At 42.6% G+C, this 17,310-nt stretch overlaps 1 protein-coding gene across 2 annotated transcripts in view; it reads right to left on the bottom strand.

The window, feature by feature from the left end:
- The window catches only part of LOC139375101 (diphthamine biosynthesis 6), an 88,260-nt gene that overhangs the window by 2,435 nt on the left and 68,515 nt on the right, over positions 1–17,310 (bottom strand). For both annotated transcript variants that reach the window (XM_071116559.1, XM_071116560.1), the window contains exon 14: positions 15,848–16,244. In XM_071116559.1, coding sequence (XP_070972660.1) covers positions 15,848–16,244 — 397 coding nt within the window. The remainder of the gene's footprint in view (positions 1–15,847; positions 16,245–17,310) is intronic.

Here is a 17,310-nt window from a genome sequence, read left to right as displayed (position 1 = left end):
GCTCAGATGGTTGTTGTATGGTCCTTGGGACATCAGAGTCATGGGTAGGGCTGTGGCGGCCACAACATTTCGTCAGCCAGTGATTGTCAAGCAAATAACTGTCGGCCTCACGGTAATTGACCGGTAATTAACATAAACACATTTAGCCTCTCCTGGCTTCCACCCATAGCCTACAAGCTACTGATGCAGACCTTTGGAACATCTACATTTTAAAAAGTCTAATAAATCCCTGTAATATAGCCTACACTATCACAATAAATCCATTATTTATTGTAGACAGGTCTAAAGAAACATGATATAATGAAAATGTAGTATATATCATAAGAACAGAATAGCATACTCTGAGTTGTCCTTATGTTAGGTCCTTATGTTAGGTCCTGATCTGGCTATGCCAAATGGCTGTGGACTACACAAGTTCATATAGCAGACAAGATTTTCTTAGAATTCCGTGGCATTATTTTATAGCATGAATAATACAATTGAACAAAGCTTAATAAAATAGAAAGGATATTCTCTCCAAATTATTTGGGGGAGTGCGCACATGTGGCTATTCTGTGTTGAGCGCTTAACAAAGAAATAGGTATTGCTATATGCTTAAAATAGAGTTATTAATTTAACTTTAGTTGTTCTACAAACGTTGGGCTATATTTTTTGATTTTTAATACATTGTAAGGCTGCATGATGCGACTAATGATGATTTGAAAAAGGTTTATTGAAAGGCATGAGCTCTGCTTTGTTTTTTGGCGAAGGCTGTACACACTACATCAGTCACTCATTTACAATTTCACAATCACTTGAAAATGCCTAGAATTTCATGGCGGCATCCCCTTTGTGTGGCCGTAATTCACCCTAAAGAATCCAAGCCTTTTGCGGCCAGTGGCCGTTGTATGCTTCTCCCTGAGTGCTTTCTTACAGGCTACAAGTGAAGACAGACACATCGGGGACGCAACTGTGCGCATCCTTATCCAATTCCAAGGTGCATATGGAAGATATTGGAAGAACTGTCCACATTTACTTTGTCAGCCAACAATATGAGAAGGCCTAACGAACAGCAAAATCACTAGCCTATGTCAATCTACTATTCCCCTTAGTACAAAGGTTGACCTATTCTATTCTGTGTGAGAAATAAATGTGTGGGATGCGATAGATCCCAAATTATACAACCACTAGCATAAAAACATTTTTTTACGCAATGTGGCCGACGCAACAGATTAGAACGTAAAATGTTGATAAAATATTAGGCATCACTCACATTATAAGCTCAGCAATGTACACATGGTAGTAGATGCAAATGTTCCATTAGAGGAAAACACCATTATCAAAAGTGACCGCAAATGCAATTATCCATGTAATGCTTTTATTATAAAAGGAACATTTATGTTGAAAATTATCTTCCCCAAACTTGAAACTCACACGCTGCTTATGTATTCCAGTTAGGATCTACACCCCTTGTAAAGGGGATTCATGTGCTTCATTTTAAGAAGTTATTTGATACAAACCTTATTAAAACATATAGGCCTATGGGCTAGGCTACATGAGGTGTGATACAAACCTTATTAAAACATATAGGTCTATGGGCTAGGCTACATGAGGTGTGATACTAACCTTATTAAAACATATAGGCCTATGGGCTAGGCTACATGAGGTGTGATACTAACTTTATTAAAACATATAGGCCTATGGGCTAGGCTACATGAGGTGTGATACAAACCTTATTAAAACATATAGGCCTATGGGCTAGGCTACATGAGGTGTGATACTAACCTTATTAAAACATATAGGCCTATGGGCTAGGCTACATGAGGTGTGATACAAACCTTATTAAAACATATAGGCCTATGGGCTAGGCTTCATGAGGTGTGATACTAACCTTATTAAAACATATAGGCCTATGGGCTAGGCTACATGAGGTGTGATACAAACCTTATTAAAACATATAGGCCTATGGGCTAGGCTACATGAGGTGTGATACAAACCTTATTAAAACATATAGGCCTATGGGCTAGGCTACATGAGGTGTGCAACTATGATTTGAAAAAGTCGCAAAAAAAAAGGCATTGTTTCTTATGCTGGGCATCATTCACAAGGGATAATATATAATTCACAAGTGATAGGCTAATATTGTCACCCATCAGACTATTCTTGATTTAATCTTGTCTTTACATATACTAAATAATATATGTGTGAAATGTTTTGATTTAGAATGGACCTATGCACTTATATAATTAATGGAGGATGCTTTTCCCTGTGGTTCATTTTCATGCCAGCCTGGTAGGCTATACTCCTGTTGTAAATATAAGCAATGTGCTTAATAGGAAAGTTGAGAAATAAATATAGTAGGCCCTGCCTATAGAAAGCAGATCCTGCTATTTTTTAAGTAGAGGCCATCACTCGGTTTTCTCGCGCAATTGAATAGCATATTGAAATGTTGTGCAACATGAGCTCATGGGCTCTCATTAAGTGTTTGATTAGATTTTCGAATACATTTGCATTGATGTCAGAGTGATTAGAGGGACAATAGAGTGCTGAGTACCAGGCAGTTAGCAAGTTTGGTAGGCTACTAATGACCAGCAGCATCAGAGCTTGGAGAAGCCCGATTACCGTGACTAAACGGTCAATTGGAATTTCACTGCCTTCATGACTTGTGACCGACCGCCGGTGTGACGGTAATACGGTCACCGCAACAGCCCTAGTCGTGGGTTTGATTCCCGCGTGAGCCACATATGTTGAGTTTAGAGCATGCCATTTTGTCACTTAGGATTAAAAATAACTGCTAAATGACTATATCAAAGCTTCAAAAACCTGTGTCACTAACTGTCAATCTGTGGTTACATTCACACTGAATTTACATTTAATTCAATGAAGTTACAATCTATAGAGACTCATCTATAGTGAACTATAGCCAGTTTCAATAGCAAGCCTCAGTGTAAGAGCAGAGAAGTTCTGTCACCATGATGAACTTGTGGAGATAAATCAGGACAGAAAGGTTACCAGCACTGTTCAGTGCCATTTAATAAGCCTCATTGTCTTTCATTAGAGCAGAACGCAGCACGCCAAACACACACACAAAGAACCCGTACAGGCTAATTAGTGAATATGTGCGACGGCTTAAAATGCCCCCACTGAACACACAGCCTTTTTCCTATTTTATGAAAAGGCTAAATATGGCTGTTATCTGAGCGTGAGGCTTCACCCTGGGATGTAGGACCCTCTGGAGATCAAGTGGAGACAACAGAGAGAGGCAGGGAGATCACAGAGAGTAATGGTAACATTAGGGGAGAAGAGACAAAGCCTTCATCACACCTCTGAAACAAGGCCTTTTTAGTCTTTGAGCTTTGAGGCAGACAGGGCCTTTGTGTGCCTGGGACCAAGGCGAGGGGTGAAGGTGAAAATGGAGTGACCATCCGTCCATGTGTGTACACACTACATGTGTGTAGTATGTGTGCTGCTGAAAGAACCCTGGTTGTGAGGTGCAGGGGACAGAGGCCATTAAGCAGGATCCTAAAAGCAATCACATTAGCAATGGGATGGAACTAAACCATCTACCCAAGGGAACCAGCCATTATTCTGCTTCACATCCAACACAGGGGGTAAAAAATCCGGTCTGCATGCGCCTGTTAAATCTCCACATTTTGAAAAGCATCGTTTGCCCATCATTAATACCAACAATATTTAGCATTATCATGACCTTTTTATTTTTCATTTTAATCAATCAATACGTAAATATATACATGACTGGGTAGCAGGGAGATTAGAGTACTGTTGTGGTCAGGCACAGCGAGAGAGAGAACAGGATAGAAAGAGGGGCATTTTGTGTGAAATTGCCAATGCCTGCTGGGCTTATGGGGCTTTTAAGCAGGGGAGAGAGAGCCCAGAGCAGCGTCCATGGTTTTAGTTGTGCTACACTGCCTTCCAAACTGGTTCAAATTAACCGCTAAACGAGAACATAATTAGCAGGCATTGGCTCATGAAAATTGTTCATTTAGGCCGAGGTGAGTGAACAATGTGGCCGAGAGGCCAAGCACAGCGGGTGCAGCCAGGCTCCTCTCTATGGGGAAGGAAGACATCCCGCTAAACCGAGGTGCTCTAGTCTACACTGCTTACAGCAGTGCCATCCAGCCCAGTGGCCATTTCCGGTGTGTCATTTTGTCATATATATATATATATATATATATATATATATATATATGTTTTCGTGGAAAACAAGGACATTTCTAAGTGACCCCAAACGTGTGTGTGTGTGTATATATATATATATATATATATATATATATATATATATACACACACACACACACACACAGTGGGGCAAAAAAGTATTTAGTCAGCCACCAATTGTGCAAGTTCTCCCACTTAAAAAGTTGAGAGAGGCCTGTAATTTTCATCATAGGTACACATCAACTATGACAGACAAAATAAGAAAGAAAATCCAGAAAATCACATTGTAGGATTTTTAATGAATTTATTTGCAAATTATGGTGGAAAATAAGTATTTGGTCAATAACAAAAGTTTATCTCAATACTTTGTTATATACCCTTTGTTGGCAATGACAGAGGTCAAACGTTTTCTGTAAGTCTTCACAAGGTTTTCACACACTGTTGCTGGTATTTTGGCCCATTCCTCCATGCAGATCTCCTCTAGAGCAGTGATGTTTTGGGGCTGTTGCTGGGCAACATGGACTTTCAACTCCCTCCAAAGATTTTCTATGGGGTTGAGATCTGGAGACTGGCTAGGAAACTCCAGGACCTTGAAATGCTTCTTACGAAGCCACTCCTTCGTTGCCCGGGCGTTTGGGATCATTGTCATGCTGAAAGACCCAGCCACGTTTCATCTTCAATGCCCTTGCTGATGGAAGGAGGTTTTCACTCAAAATCTCACGATACATGGCCCCATTCATTCTTTCCTTTATACGGATCAGTCGTCCTGGTCCCTTTGCAGAAAACAGCCCCAAAACATGATGTTTCCACCCCCATGCTTCACAGTAGGTATGGTGTTCTTTCGATGCAACTCAGCATTCTTTGTCCTCCAAACACGACGAGTTGAGTTTTTATCAAAAAGTTATATTTTGGTTTCATCTGACCATATGACATTCTCCCAATCTTCTTCTGGATCATCCAAATGCTCTCTAGCAAACTTCAGACAGGCCTGGATGTGTACTGGCTTAAGCAGGGGGACACGTCTGTCACTGCAGGATTTGAGTCCCTGGCGGCGTAGTGTGTTACTGATGGTAGGCTTTGTTACTTTGGTCCCAGCTCTCTGCAGGTCATTCACTAGGTCCCCCCGTGTGGTTCTGGGATTTTTGCTCACCGTTCTTGTGATCATTTTGACCCCACGGGGTGAGATCTTGCGTGGAGCCCCAGATCGAGGGAGATTATCAGTGGTCTTGTATGTCTTCCATTTCCTAATAATTGCTCCCCCAGTGGATTTCTTCAAACCAAGCTGCTTACCTATTCCAGATTCAGTCTTCCCAGCCTGGTGCAGGTCTACAATTTTGTTTCTGGTGACCTTTGACAGCTCTTTGGTCTTGGCCATAGTGGAGTTGGGAGAGTGACTATTTGAGGTTGTGGACAGGTGTCTTTTATACTGATAACAAGTTCAAACAGGTGCCATTAATACAGGTAACGAGTGGAGGACAGAGGAGCCTCTTAAAGAAGAAGTTACAGGTCTGTGAGAGACAGAAATCTTGCTTGTTTGTCGGTGACTAAATACTTATTTTCCACCATAATTTGCAAATAAATTCATTAAAAATCCTACAATGTGATTTTCTGGATTTTTTTCTCATTTTGTCTGTCATAGTTGAAGTGTACCTATGATGAAAATTACAGGCCTCTCTCATCTTTTTAAGTGGGAGAACTTGCACAATTGGTGGCTGACTAAATACTTTTTTGCCCCACTGTGTGTGTGTGTGTGTGTGTGTGTGTGTGTGTGTGTGTGTGTGTGTGTATATATATATGTATATATATACATACATACATACACACATACGTTTGGGGTCACTTAGAAATGTCCTTGTTCTCCACGAAAACATACATTAAATGAGTTGAAAAATGAATAAGATGTTGACAAGGTTATAAATAATGATTTTTAATTGAAATAATAACTGCGTCCTTCAAATTTTGCTTCATCAAAGAATCCTCCATTTGCAGCAATTACAGCCTTGCAAACCTTTGGCATTCTAGTTGTCAATTTGTTGAGGTAATCTGAAGAGATTTCACCCCATGCTTCCTGAAGCTCCTCCCACAAGTTGGATTGGCTTGATGGGCACTTCTTACGTACATACGGTCAAGCTGCTCCCACAACAGCTCAATAGGGTTGAGATCCGGTGACTGTGCTGGCCACTCCATTATAGACAGAATACCAGCTGACTGCTTCTTCCCTAAATAGTTCTTGCATTGTTTGGAGCTGTGCTTTGGGTCATCGTCCTGTCGTAGGAGGAAATTGGCTCCAATTAAGCGCCGTCCACAGGGTATGGCATGGCGTTGCAAAATGGAGTGATAGCCTTCCGTCTTCAAGATACATTTTACCCTGTACAAATATCTCACTTTACCACCACCAAAGCACCCCCAGACCATCACAATGCCTCCACCATGCTTGACAGATGGTGTCAAGCACTCCTCCAGCATATTTTAATTTTTTTCTGCTTCTCATGAATCTTCTTCTTTGTGATTCGAACACCTCTTAGATTTGTCTGTTCATAACACTTTTTTCCAATCTTCCTTTGTCCATTGTCTGTGTTCTTTTTAGTCTTTTATTTTTATTGGCCAGTCTGAGATATGGCTTTTTCTCTGCCTAGGCCAGTCACCTCTTCACTGTTGACGTTGAGACTGGTGTTTTGCGGGTACTATTTAAGGAAGCTGCCAGGTAAGGACTTGTGAGGCGTCTGTTTCTCAAACTAGACACTCTAATGTACCTGTCCTCTTGCTAGGTTGTGCACTGGGGCAACAGTTTTCAGCTGTGCTAACATAATTGCACAAGGGTTTTCTAATGATGTGCTATGAAAGGCTGGTCATGGCTCACATCAACACCATTATCCCAGAAACACTACACCCAATCCAATTTGCATACCGCCACAACAGATCCACAGATGATGCAATCTCTATTGCATACCGACTTTTCCCACCTGGACAAAATGAACACCTATGTGAGATTTGTATTCATTGACGACAGCTCAGCTTTCAACACCATAGTGCCCTCAAAGCTCATCAATAAGCTAAGGACCCTGAGACTAAACACTTACCTCTGCAACTGGATCCTGGACTTCCTGACGGGCCACCCCAGGTGGTAAAGGTAGGTAACAACACATCCACCACGCTGATCCTCAACACAGGGGCCCCTCAGGGGTGCATGCTCAGTCCCCTCCTGTACTCCCTGTTCACTCATGACTGCATGGCCAGGCACGACTCCAACACCATCATTAAGTTTGCCAATGACACAACAGTTGTAGGCCTGATCACCGCCAACGACGAGACAGCCTATAGAGAGGAGGTCAGAGACCTGGCCGTGTGGTGCCAGGACAACATCCTCTCCCTCAACATGATCAAGACAAAGGAGATGATTGTGGACTACAGGAAAAAGAGGACCGAGCACGCCCCCATTCTCATCGACGGGGCAGCAGTGGAGCAGGTTGAGAGCTTCAAGTTCCTTGGTGTCCACAACACCAACAAACTAACATGGTCCAAGCACACCAAGACAGTCGTGAAGAGGGCACAACAAAACCTATTCCCCCTCAGGAGACTGAAAAGATTTGGCATGGGTCCTCAGATCCTCAAAAGGTTCTACAGCTGCACCATCGAGAGCAGACTGGTTGCATCACTGCCTGGTATGGCAACTGCTCAGCGACCAACAGCAAGGCATTACAGAGGGTCGTGCCAACGGCCCAGTACATCACTGGGGCCACGCTTCCTGCCATCCAGGACCTCTATACCAGGCGGTGTCAGAGGAAGGCCTTAAAAATTGTCAAAGACTCCAGCCACCTTAGTCATAGACTGTTCTCTCTGCTACCGCACGGCAAGCGGTACCGGAGTGCCAAATCTAGGTCCAAGAGGCTTCTAAACAGCTTCAACCCCCAAGCCATCTAATCAAATGTCTACCCAGACTACTTGCATTGCACCTCCTTTACACCGCTGCTACTCTCTGTTGTTATCATCTATGCACAGTCACTTTAACAACTCTACCTACATGTACATATTACCTCAACTAACCTGTGCTCCCGCACATTGACTCTGTACCAGTACCCACCTGTATATAGTCTCGCTATTGTTATTTTACTGCTGCTCTTTAATTACTTGTTAAATGTATTTCTTATTCTTAACCATATTTTTTTAACTGCATTGTTGGTTAGGGGCTCGTAAGTAAGCATCTGTTGTATTCAGCGAATGTGACTAATACAAATTAATTTGATTTAATGATCAATAAACCATTTAAAATGATAAACTTGGATTAGCTAACACAACGTGCCATTGGAACACAGGAGTGATGGTTGCTGATAATGGGCCTCTGTACGCCTATGTGGATATTCCATTAAAAAAATCAGCTGTGCTTATCTTTCAAAAACAAGGAAATTTCTAATTGACCCCAAACTTTTGAACGGTAGTGTGTGTGTATATAAATGTTTGTAAAATATATATAAAAAAATAAAAAAATAAATATATATATATATATATATATATATATTTTTTTTTTGAGATTCTTCAAAGTTGCCACCCTTTGCCTTGATGACAGCTTTGCACACTTTTGGCATTCTCTCAATTAGTTACCTGGAATAACAGGTGCACATTGTTAAAAGTTAATTTGTGGAATTTCCTTCCTTCTTAATGCGTTTGAGTCAATCAGTTGTGTTGTGACACGGTAGGGGTGGTATATGGAAGAAAGTCCTATTTGGTAAAAGACCAAGTCCATATTATGGCAAGAACAGCTAAAATAAGCAAAGAGAATCGACAGTCCATCATTACTTTAAGACATGAAGGTCAGCCAATGAGGAAGATTTGAGCAGTCGTAAAACCATCAAGCGCTATGATGAAACTGGCTCTCACGAGGACCGCCACAGGAAAGGAAGACCCAGAGTTACCTCTGCTGCAGAGGATAAGTCCATTAGAGTTAACTGCACCTCAGATTGCAGCCCAAATAATTGCTTCACAGAGTTCAAGTAACAGACACATCTCAACATCAACTGTTCAAAGAAGACTGCGTGAATCAGGCCTTCATGGTCATATTGCTCCAAAGAAACCACGCCTAAAGGACACCAATAATAAGAAGAGACTTGCTTGGGCCATGAAACACAAGCAATGGACATTAGACCGGTGGAAATCTGTCCTTTGGTCTGATGATTCCAACTTTGAGATTTTTTGTTCCAACCGCCGTGTCTTTGTGAGAGTAGGTGAAAGGATGATGATCTCTGCATGTGAGATTCCCACCGTGAAGCATGGAGGAGGAGGTGTGATGGTGTTTTGCTGGTGACACCGTCAGTGATTTATTTAGAATTCAAGGTGGTAACCAGTGTGGCTACTACAGCATTCTGCAGCGTTACGCCATCCCATCTGGTTTATGCTTAGTGGGACTAGCATTTGTTTTCAACAGGACAATGACCCAACACACCTCCAGGCTGTGTAAGGGCTATTTGACCAAGGAGACTGATGTAGTGCTGCATCAGATGACATGGCCTCCACAATCACCCGACCTCAACCAAATTGAGATGGTTTAGGATGAGTTGGACCGCAGAGTGAAGGAAAAGCAGCCAACAAGTTCTCAGCATATGTGGGAACTCCTTCAAGACTGTTGAAAAAGTATTCCAGGTGAAGCTGGTTGAGTGAATGCCAAGAGTGTTCAAAGCTGTCATCAAGGCAAAAGGTGGCTACTTTATTCCATATGTGTTATTTAATAGTTTTGATGTCTTCACTATTATTCTACAATGTCATAAATAGTAAAAAATAAAGCAAAACCCTTGAATGAGTAGGTGTGTCCAAACGTTTGACTGGTACTGTATATATATATTTGGAACCACCAAGACTCTTCCTAGAGCTGGCCGCCAGGCCAAACTGAACCATCGGGTGAGAAGAGCCTTGGTCAGGGAGGTGACTAAGAACCTGATGGTCACTCTGACAGAGCTCCAAAGTTCCTCTGTGGAGATGGGAGAACCTTGCAGAAGGACAACCATCTCTGCAGCACTCCACCAATCAGGCCTTTAGGGTAGAGTGGCCAGACGTAAGCCACTCCTCAGTAAAAGGCACATGCCAGCCTGCTTTGAGTTTGCCAAAAGGCAACTGAAGACTCTCAGACCATGAGAAACAAGATTCTCTGGTCTGATGAAACCAAGATTGAACTCTTTAGCCTGAATGTCAAGCGTCACGTCTGGAGGAAACTTGAGAGCATCCCTACGGTGAAGCATGGTGGTGGCAGCATCATGCTGTGGGGATGTTTTTCAGTGGCAGGGACTGGGAGACTTGTCAAGATCGATGGAAAGATGAACGGGGCAAAGTACAGAGAGATCCTTGATGAAAGCCTGCTCCAGAAAGCTCAGGATGTCAGACTGGTGCGAAGGTTCACCTTCCAACAGGACAACAACGCACACATCCAAGACAATGCAGGACTGGCTTTGGGACAAGTCTCTGAATGACCTTGAGTGGCCCAGCCACAGCCCGGACTTGAACCCGATCGAACATCTCTGGAGAGACCTGAAAATAGCTGTGCTGCAAAGCTCCCCATCCAACCTGACATAGCTTGAGAGGATCTGGAGAGAAGAATGGGAAAAACTGCCCAAATACAGGTGTGCCAAGCTTGTAGCATCATACCCAAGAAGACTCAAGGCTGTAATCACTGCAAAAGGTGCTTCAACAGTGAAGGGTCTGAATACTTATGTAAATGTATATTTCAGTTGTTTTTTGTATACATTTGCAAATAGTTCTAAAAACCAGTTTTTGCTTCGTCATTATGGGGTATTGTGTGTAGATTGAGGAGGGTAAAACAAATGATAAAAGGAATTTTAGAATAAGTCTGCAACGTAATAAAATATGGAAAAGTCAAGGGGTCTGAATACTTTCCGAAGGCACTGTAAATATAGATTTTCTATGAAACAATTGATGCCTTTCTTTCAAAATTTCAGTGGATCTGTAACAGCATTTTTACTCATAATTTATAGAAAACAACGAAAACATACTAAAGTCTTTTGAAATGTTTTTATAAGAATATTGTTAAATAGTAGACAAATCACTTCATTAGAAGTGCAAATCATCTGACACAACTAGGCCATATGTGGGGTTGTTGAGTCTCTGTAACGTAAATAACATCTTCAGACAACGTGTAAAAGGTTTCATCTGGAGCATATGTCTGTCTATCAGCCGTGAAGCGCAGCGATAGTGACTCGGGGTGGGTCACATTTTTCAGCAGCGTTGCACTGCGCTACAACAGTGTCAGTTTGTGGCTGTGACGGCTAGCGCTAGAGGTGCTACTTTTCCTTCCTTGACTTTTGAAAAGCATTAGGCGCGGAGCTGGGCTGTGAACCATGAAGGCTGCCTGGCCACAGGCCCTCTCCCAGGCCATGGCTGGGGCTGTGCGTGCTGAGGAAAGGTAACAGATTCCAGTTCAATGATGAGTCAATAACTGGCTTAAGGGAAGTGTCTGAGCACATAGCATAGAAATATGAAATGAGGGGTAAGCTGTGGACTTTTAAAATAAAATGTTTAAGTCTGTGTCAAAAGTAAAATAAATACACTTATTTTTCTGGTGAATCAGTATAAACCAAGAAAAAACCAAAAGGACCTCCAACAACGTCATTAAAATTGCTGAATTTTAAAACACAACATTGTATTATATGCCCATATTCATATCAAACGCGATTGCAGTACTAAAATATCAGAGCATCCTTTAATTTCAGCACTATTTTGTGTGAACGGAGTACATTTCAAACTCTCCTGAGATGTTCAGAACAAGAACTGATGACCTTTCATGAATTGCCATCATATAATTATGTGACAAAACAAATACCCATGTTTATGTCCAGACATATTGTTGTTGACTATGTTTATTCCTATTCATCACATTATAATTTCATACTCCCCAATAAAACATGTCAAGGCCGAGAAATGACTGTAAAAGTGTCGGGTCTGGCGTGGATTCAACTGTGTCTGGTTGATGAATGTGTTGGTTGGACCTTTTCTAAAGACAAAACGAGTCTCGCAGGGGAAAATAAATACCATTCCATATTTGTCTTGATGAGGAACCAGAATCCTGAGAGAGTAAGATGGTGGCATAACAGTATAATGATGACAGAGGATGCAGCCAGCCCCAGTGCTGTTCTTAACAACAGAGAGCAAATGACTCCCAATAATTAAAGACAAAGGAAGATGAGCTTCCCTCCAGAGACTGGTTTCTACTAGACCGTTGTTCTCACAACTTTATGTATGGAAATATCTTTACCAATGTCACCCCAAACATTATTTAGGGCAGTGATATTCAAAGGTGGGGTCTGCAGTGGGGTCGCCAACCAGTCAAAAGTTTGGACACACCTACTCATTCAAAGGTTTTTCTTTATTTGTACTATTTTCTACATTGTAGAATAAAAGTTAAGACATCAAAACTATTAAATAACACATGTGGAATCATATAGTGACCAAAAAAGTGTTAAACAAATCAAAATATATTTGAGATTGTTCAAAGTAACCACCCTTTGCATTGATGACAGCTTTGCACACTCTTGACCTTCTCTCAATTAGTTACCTGGAATGCATTTCAATTAACAGGTGCACATTGTTAAAAGTTCATTTGTGGAATTTCTTTCCTTCTTAATGCGTTTGAGCCAATCAGTTGTGTTGTGGCAAGGTAGGGGTGGTATACAGAAGATAGCCCTATTTGGCAAAATACCAAGTCCATATTATGGCAAGAACAACTCAATTAAGCAAAGAGAATTGGCAGTCCATCATTAGTTTAGTACATGGAGCTCAGTCAATACGGAACAATTAAAGACTAAATAAGACTGAAGCACTAAATAAGCTTCAGTTAGTGCTAAACACGGCTGCTAGAATCTTGACTAAAACCCCCAAAATTGATCATATTACTCCAGTGCAAGCCTCTCTAAACTGGCTTCCTGTTAAGGCAAGGGCTGATTTCAAGGTTTTACTGCTAACCTACAAAGCATGACATGGGCTTGCTCCTATATATCTTTCCGATTTGGTCCTGCCATACATATCTACACGTACGCTATGGTCACGCAGGCCTCCTTACTGTCCCTAGAATTTCTAAGCAAACAGCTGGAGGCAGGGCTTTCTCAAATAGAGCTACATTTTTATGAAATGGTCTGCCTACCATGTGAGAGACGCAGACTCGGTCTCAACCTTTAAGTCTTTATTGAAGACTCATCTCTTCAGTAGGTCCTATGATTGAGTGTAGTCTGGCCCAGGAGTGTGAAGGTGAACGGAAAGGCACTGGAGCAACGAACCGCCCTTGCTGTCTCTGCCAGGCCGGTTCCCCTCTCTCCACTGGGATTCTCTGCCTCTAACACGATTACAGGGGCTGAGTCACTGGCTTACTGGTGCTCTTCCATGCCTTCCCTAGGAGGGGTGCGTCACTTGAGTGGGTTGAGTCACTGATGTGATCTTCTTGTCCGGGTTAGCGCCCCCCCTTGGGTTGTGCCTTGGCGGAGATCTTTGTGGGCTATACTCGGCCTTGTCTAAGGATGGTAAGTTGGTGGTTGAAGATATCCCTCTAGTGTTGTGGTGGCTGTGCTTTGGCAAAGTGGGCGGGGTTATATCCTGCCTGTTTGGCCCAGTCCGGGGGTATCGTAGGATGGGGCCACAGTGTCTCCCGACCCCTCCTGTCTCAGCCTCCAGTATTTATCCTTCAGTAGTTTATGTGTCGGGGGGCTAGGGTCAGTCTGCTATATCTGGAAAATGTATCCTGTCTTATCCGGTGTCCTGTGTGAATGTAGGTATGCTCTCTCTAATTCGCTCTCTCTTTCTATTTTTCTTTCTTTCTTTCTATTTTTCTTTCTTTCTTTCTGAGGACCTGAGCCCTAGGACCATGCCTCAGGACTACCTGGCCTGATGACTCCTTGCTGTCCCCAGTCCACCTGGCCGTGCTGCTGCTCCAGTTTCAACTGTTCTGCCTGCGTCTATGGAACCCTGACCTGTTCACCGGACGTGCTACCAGTCCCAGACCTGCTGTTTTCAACTCTCTAGAAATAATAGGAGCGGTAGAGATACTCTGAATGATCGGATATGAAAAGCCAACGGACATTTACTCCTGAGGTGCTGACCTGTTGCACCCTCGACAACCACTGTGATTATTATTATTTGACCCTGCTGGGCATCTATGAGCAATTGAACATCTTGGCCATGTTCTGTTATAATCTCCACCCGGCACAGCCAGAAGAGAACTGGCCACCCCTCATAGCCTGGTTCCTCTCTAGGTTTTTTCTTAGGTTCTGGCCTTTCTAGGGAGTTTTTCCTAGCCACCTTGCTTTTACACCTGCATTGCTTGCTGTTTGGGGTTTTAGGCTGGGTTTCTGTACAGCACTTTGTGACATCAGCTAATGTAAGAAGGGCTTTATAAATACATTTGATTGATTAATTGACTAAAGGACACAAGTAATAAGAAGATACTTGCTTGGGCCATGAAACACAAGCAATGGACATTAGACCGGTGGAAATCTGTCCTTCGGTCTGATGAGTCCAAATTTTTGATTTTTTGTTCCAACCGCCGTGTCTTTGTGAGAGTTGGTGAAAGGATGATGATCTCCGCATGTGTGATTCCCACCGCGAAGCATGGAGGAGGAGGTGTGATGGTGTTTTGCTGGTGACACTGTCAGTGATTTATTTAGAATTCAAGGCGGTAACCAGTGTGGCTACTACAGCATTCTGCAGCGTTACGCCATCCCATCTGGTTTATGCTTAGTGGGATTAGCATTTGTTTTCAACAGGACACACCTCCAGGCTGTGTAAGCTGTGTAACCTCCACAATCACCCCGACCTCACAATCACCCCGACCTCAACCCAATTGAGATGATTTGGGATGAGTTGGACTGCAGAGAAGAGGAAAAGCAGCCAATAAGTGCTCAGCATATGTGGGAACTCCTTAAAAAATGTTGGAAAAGCAGTCCAGGTGAAGCTAGTTGAGAGATTGTGCAAAGCTGTCATCAACACAAACGGTGACTACTTAGAAGAATCCTGGGCTCGAACCCAGAGTCTCTGGTGGCACAGCTAGCACTGCGATGCAGTGCCTTAGACCACTGCGCCACCCGGAAGGCCCCTAAATATCAAATATATTGTGCTTTGTTTTACATTTTTTTGATTCAAAGTGTTATTTCATAGATTAGATGTCTTCAGTATTATTCTACAATGTAGAAAATAGTAAAAATAAAGAAAACCCCTTGAATGAGTAGGTGTGTTCTAACTTTTCACTGGAACTGTATATATATTGTTTTATTCGTAACAAAAAATGTAGAGTACAGATTATTGTATGGGACAAAGGTTTTTGAGAAAGATAATATGTCATTTTTTATTGTATGGAGTATATGTATTTGTTTCTTTAAGATGAAAATGCAATTAATTTTGTTGTTAAAATTGTTTTGGGGGTGGGGTGGGGTCACAAGAAATTATTGGTGGAAAAATGGGGTCTCCATAAATTTCAGGGGGAAAAAAGGGTTCTCCACTATTTTTGGGGGAATACCACTGTTTTAGGCGGACAGTTACCCAATCTCGGTTGCTTAATCTCGGTTGCTTAATATAAGATCTTAGTAACATAAAGATCACCTTATACCAACATTTTTTAATTGTATTTAACTCAAATTAATTTGAATTTGAAAATGTTTAAACATGTATTGAGGAGCGAGCAGTGTAGAGTGTGTGGTTTACCTACCTGTTACAAGCTGTCCAGCCAGAGCACTGTTACACTTGTAGAACACCCTGGCACACAGTGGAGAGATCCCGCCACCACCAATCTTCTGCATGGCACTCTGAAGGGTAGCAACCAGTGCCCCCAGTATCTCCCCTTCCACCCCTGAGACAGCTGGCGCAGAGCTGGGCACCATCAGTGCCAAGGATACAGTGGCACACTGGCTATCGCTGGACAGCATGGCATGACATTCTATGGTTCCACACGCCACCTCAGTAGTCATGTGACAGGAAGTCCTGTGTCTGGGGTCGTCGTGGGCAGCAATGACGTGCAGTTCCACAGCCGCTCCCCTGGGTAAGGCAGGGACCACGGTAACCACCAAGGGTCCACTCTGAATCTCTTGCTTCCCGAATGATTCCTCCTGCAATATAGAAAGGTGCCCTTTATATTTGAGACAATTAATGCACATTTTATCACAAAGATAATTATTTGTATATCCAATACCTGAGAGAAAGGATATGCAGGGTGTCAGAGGAACACGAGGAAGATTTGAGATGGAAAGGTAAGCCTGGGTTATATTCCAGGGTATGGACAATAATAATTTGTCAAACAAACATATATGGATGCCGACACAGCTATCCATCAACAACAGCGCATATAAGTCCATCTGATAACATGACAGGTTCTTTCAAAGAAGCCCTTTTCATCGTTTCCAAGGAGATCATGATTCATGCTGTGGCCATTTCACACTATTTCACCAATCACCCTTCCACATTTAGCAGAAAACTGCCGTGATGGCTTCAAATGATTACATTTGCAGAGTTCAAATCTGTTTTCCCCCTCCAGACAGTGTCAGTGGGCAATTATCAGCTACAAAATGTCTTCTGCCAGCTCGCGGCACAATGTAGCCCTCAAATAATACTTGGCTGCGGCCCTCATCTGCTAATGGGAAAGAAATGAGCGTTTTATACAAGTCATTTCGGCTGGAGTCGATAGGACAAAAACACTTAACCCCCTTTTCAATTTGCTGGATCAATTTTCATCCACTTACACCCCACTTCGTAAGTGCAGAATAATAACAGGTTACATACACTTTATTTTGTAATTCACTCACACAAAAAATCATTGACAAGAGCAGACGAGCGGCCTCTTTGTCCCCCTCGATAAACAAACCCATCGCGACCCAACATGCCAGCTACATGAACGCCTGCACCACTTACCTCCAGATTAAACTTTAGCTAAGGCCTAATTGTGTATCAACAGCCAACCTCTCGCCTTGGAGAGGGAAGAAGGACGATGGGGGGGGACCTAAAGAGGAGAGCCTAAATGTGTTCGCTCCATTTCTTCACTGTGAAGCCCTAGCTAGTGGTGATGGTGAATAATAACAACAACAGGGAACAATAAGTGTGACAGGGACGGCAGGCCTGTGTGGTGTTGTGTGGTGTGACACGATACATGTGGCCTCTGCTTTGATAAATGTTAGATTA

The sequence above is a fragment of the Oncorhynchus clarkii genome, chromosome 19, assembly GCF_045791955.1.
Source record: "Oncorhynchus clarkii lewisi isolate Uvic-CL-2024 chromosome 19, UVic_Ocla_1.0, whole genome shotgun sequence".
In the NCBI taxonomy this organism is placed as follows: Eukaryota; Metazoa; Chordata; class Actinopteri; order Salmoniformes; family Salmonidae; genus Oncorhynchus; species Oncorhynchus clarkii.
This window is presented reverse-complemented; position numbering and strand designations above follow the sequence as displayed.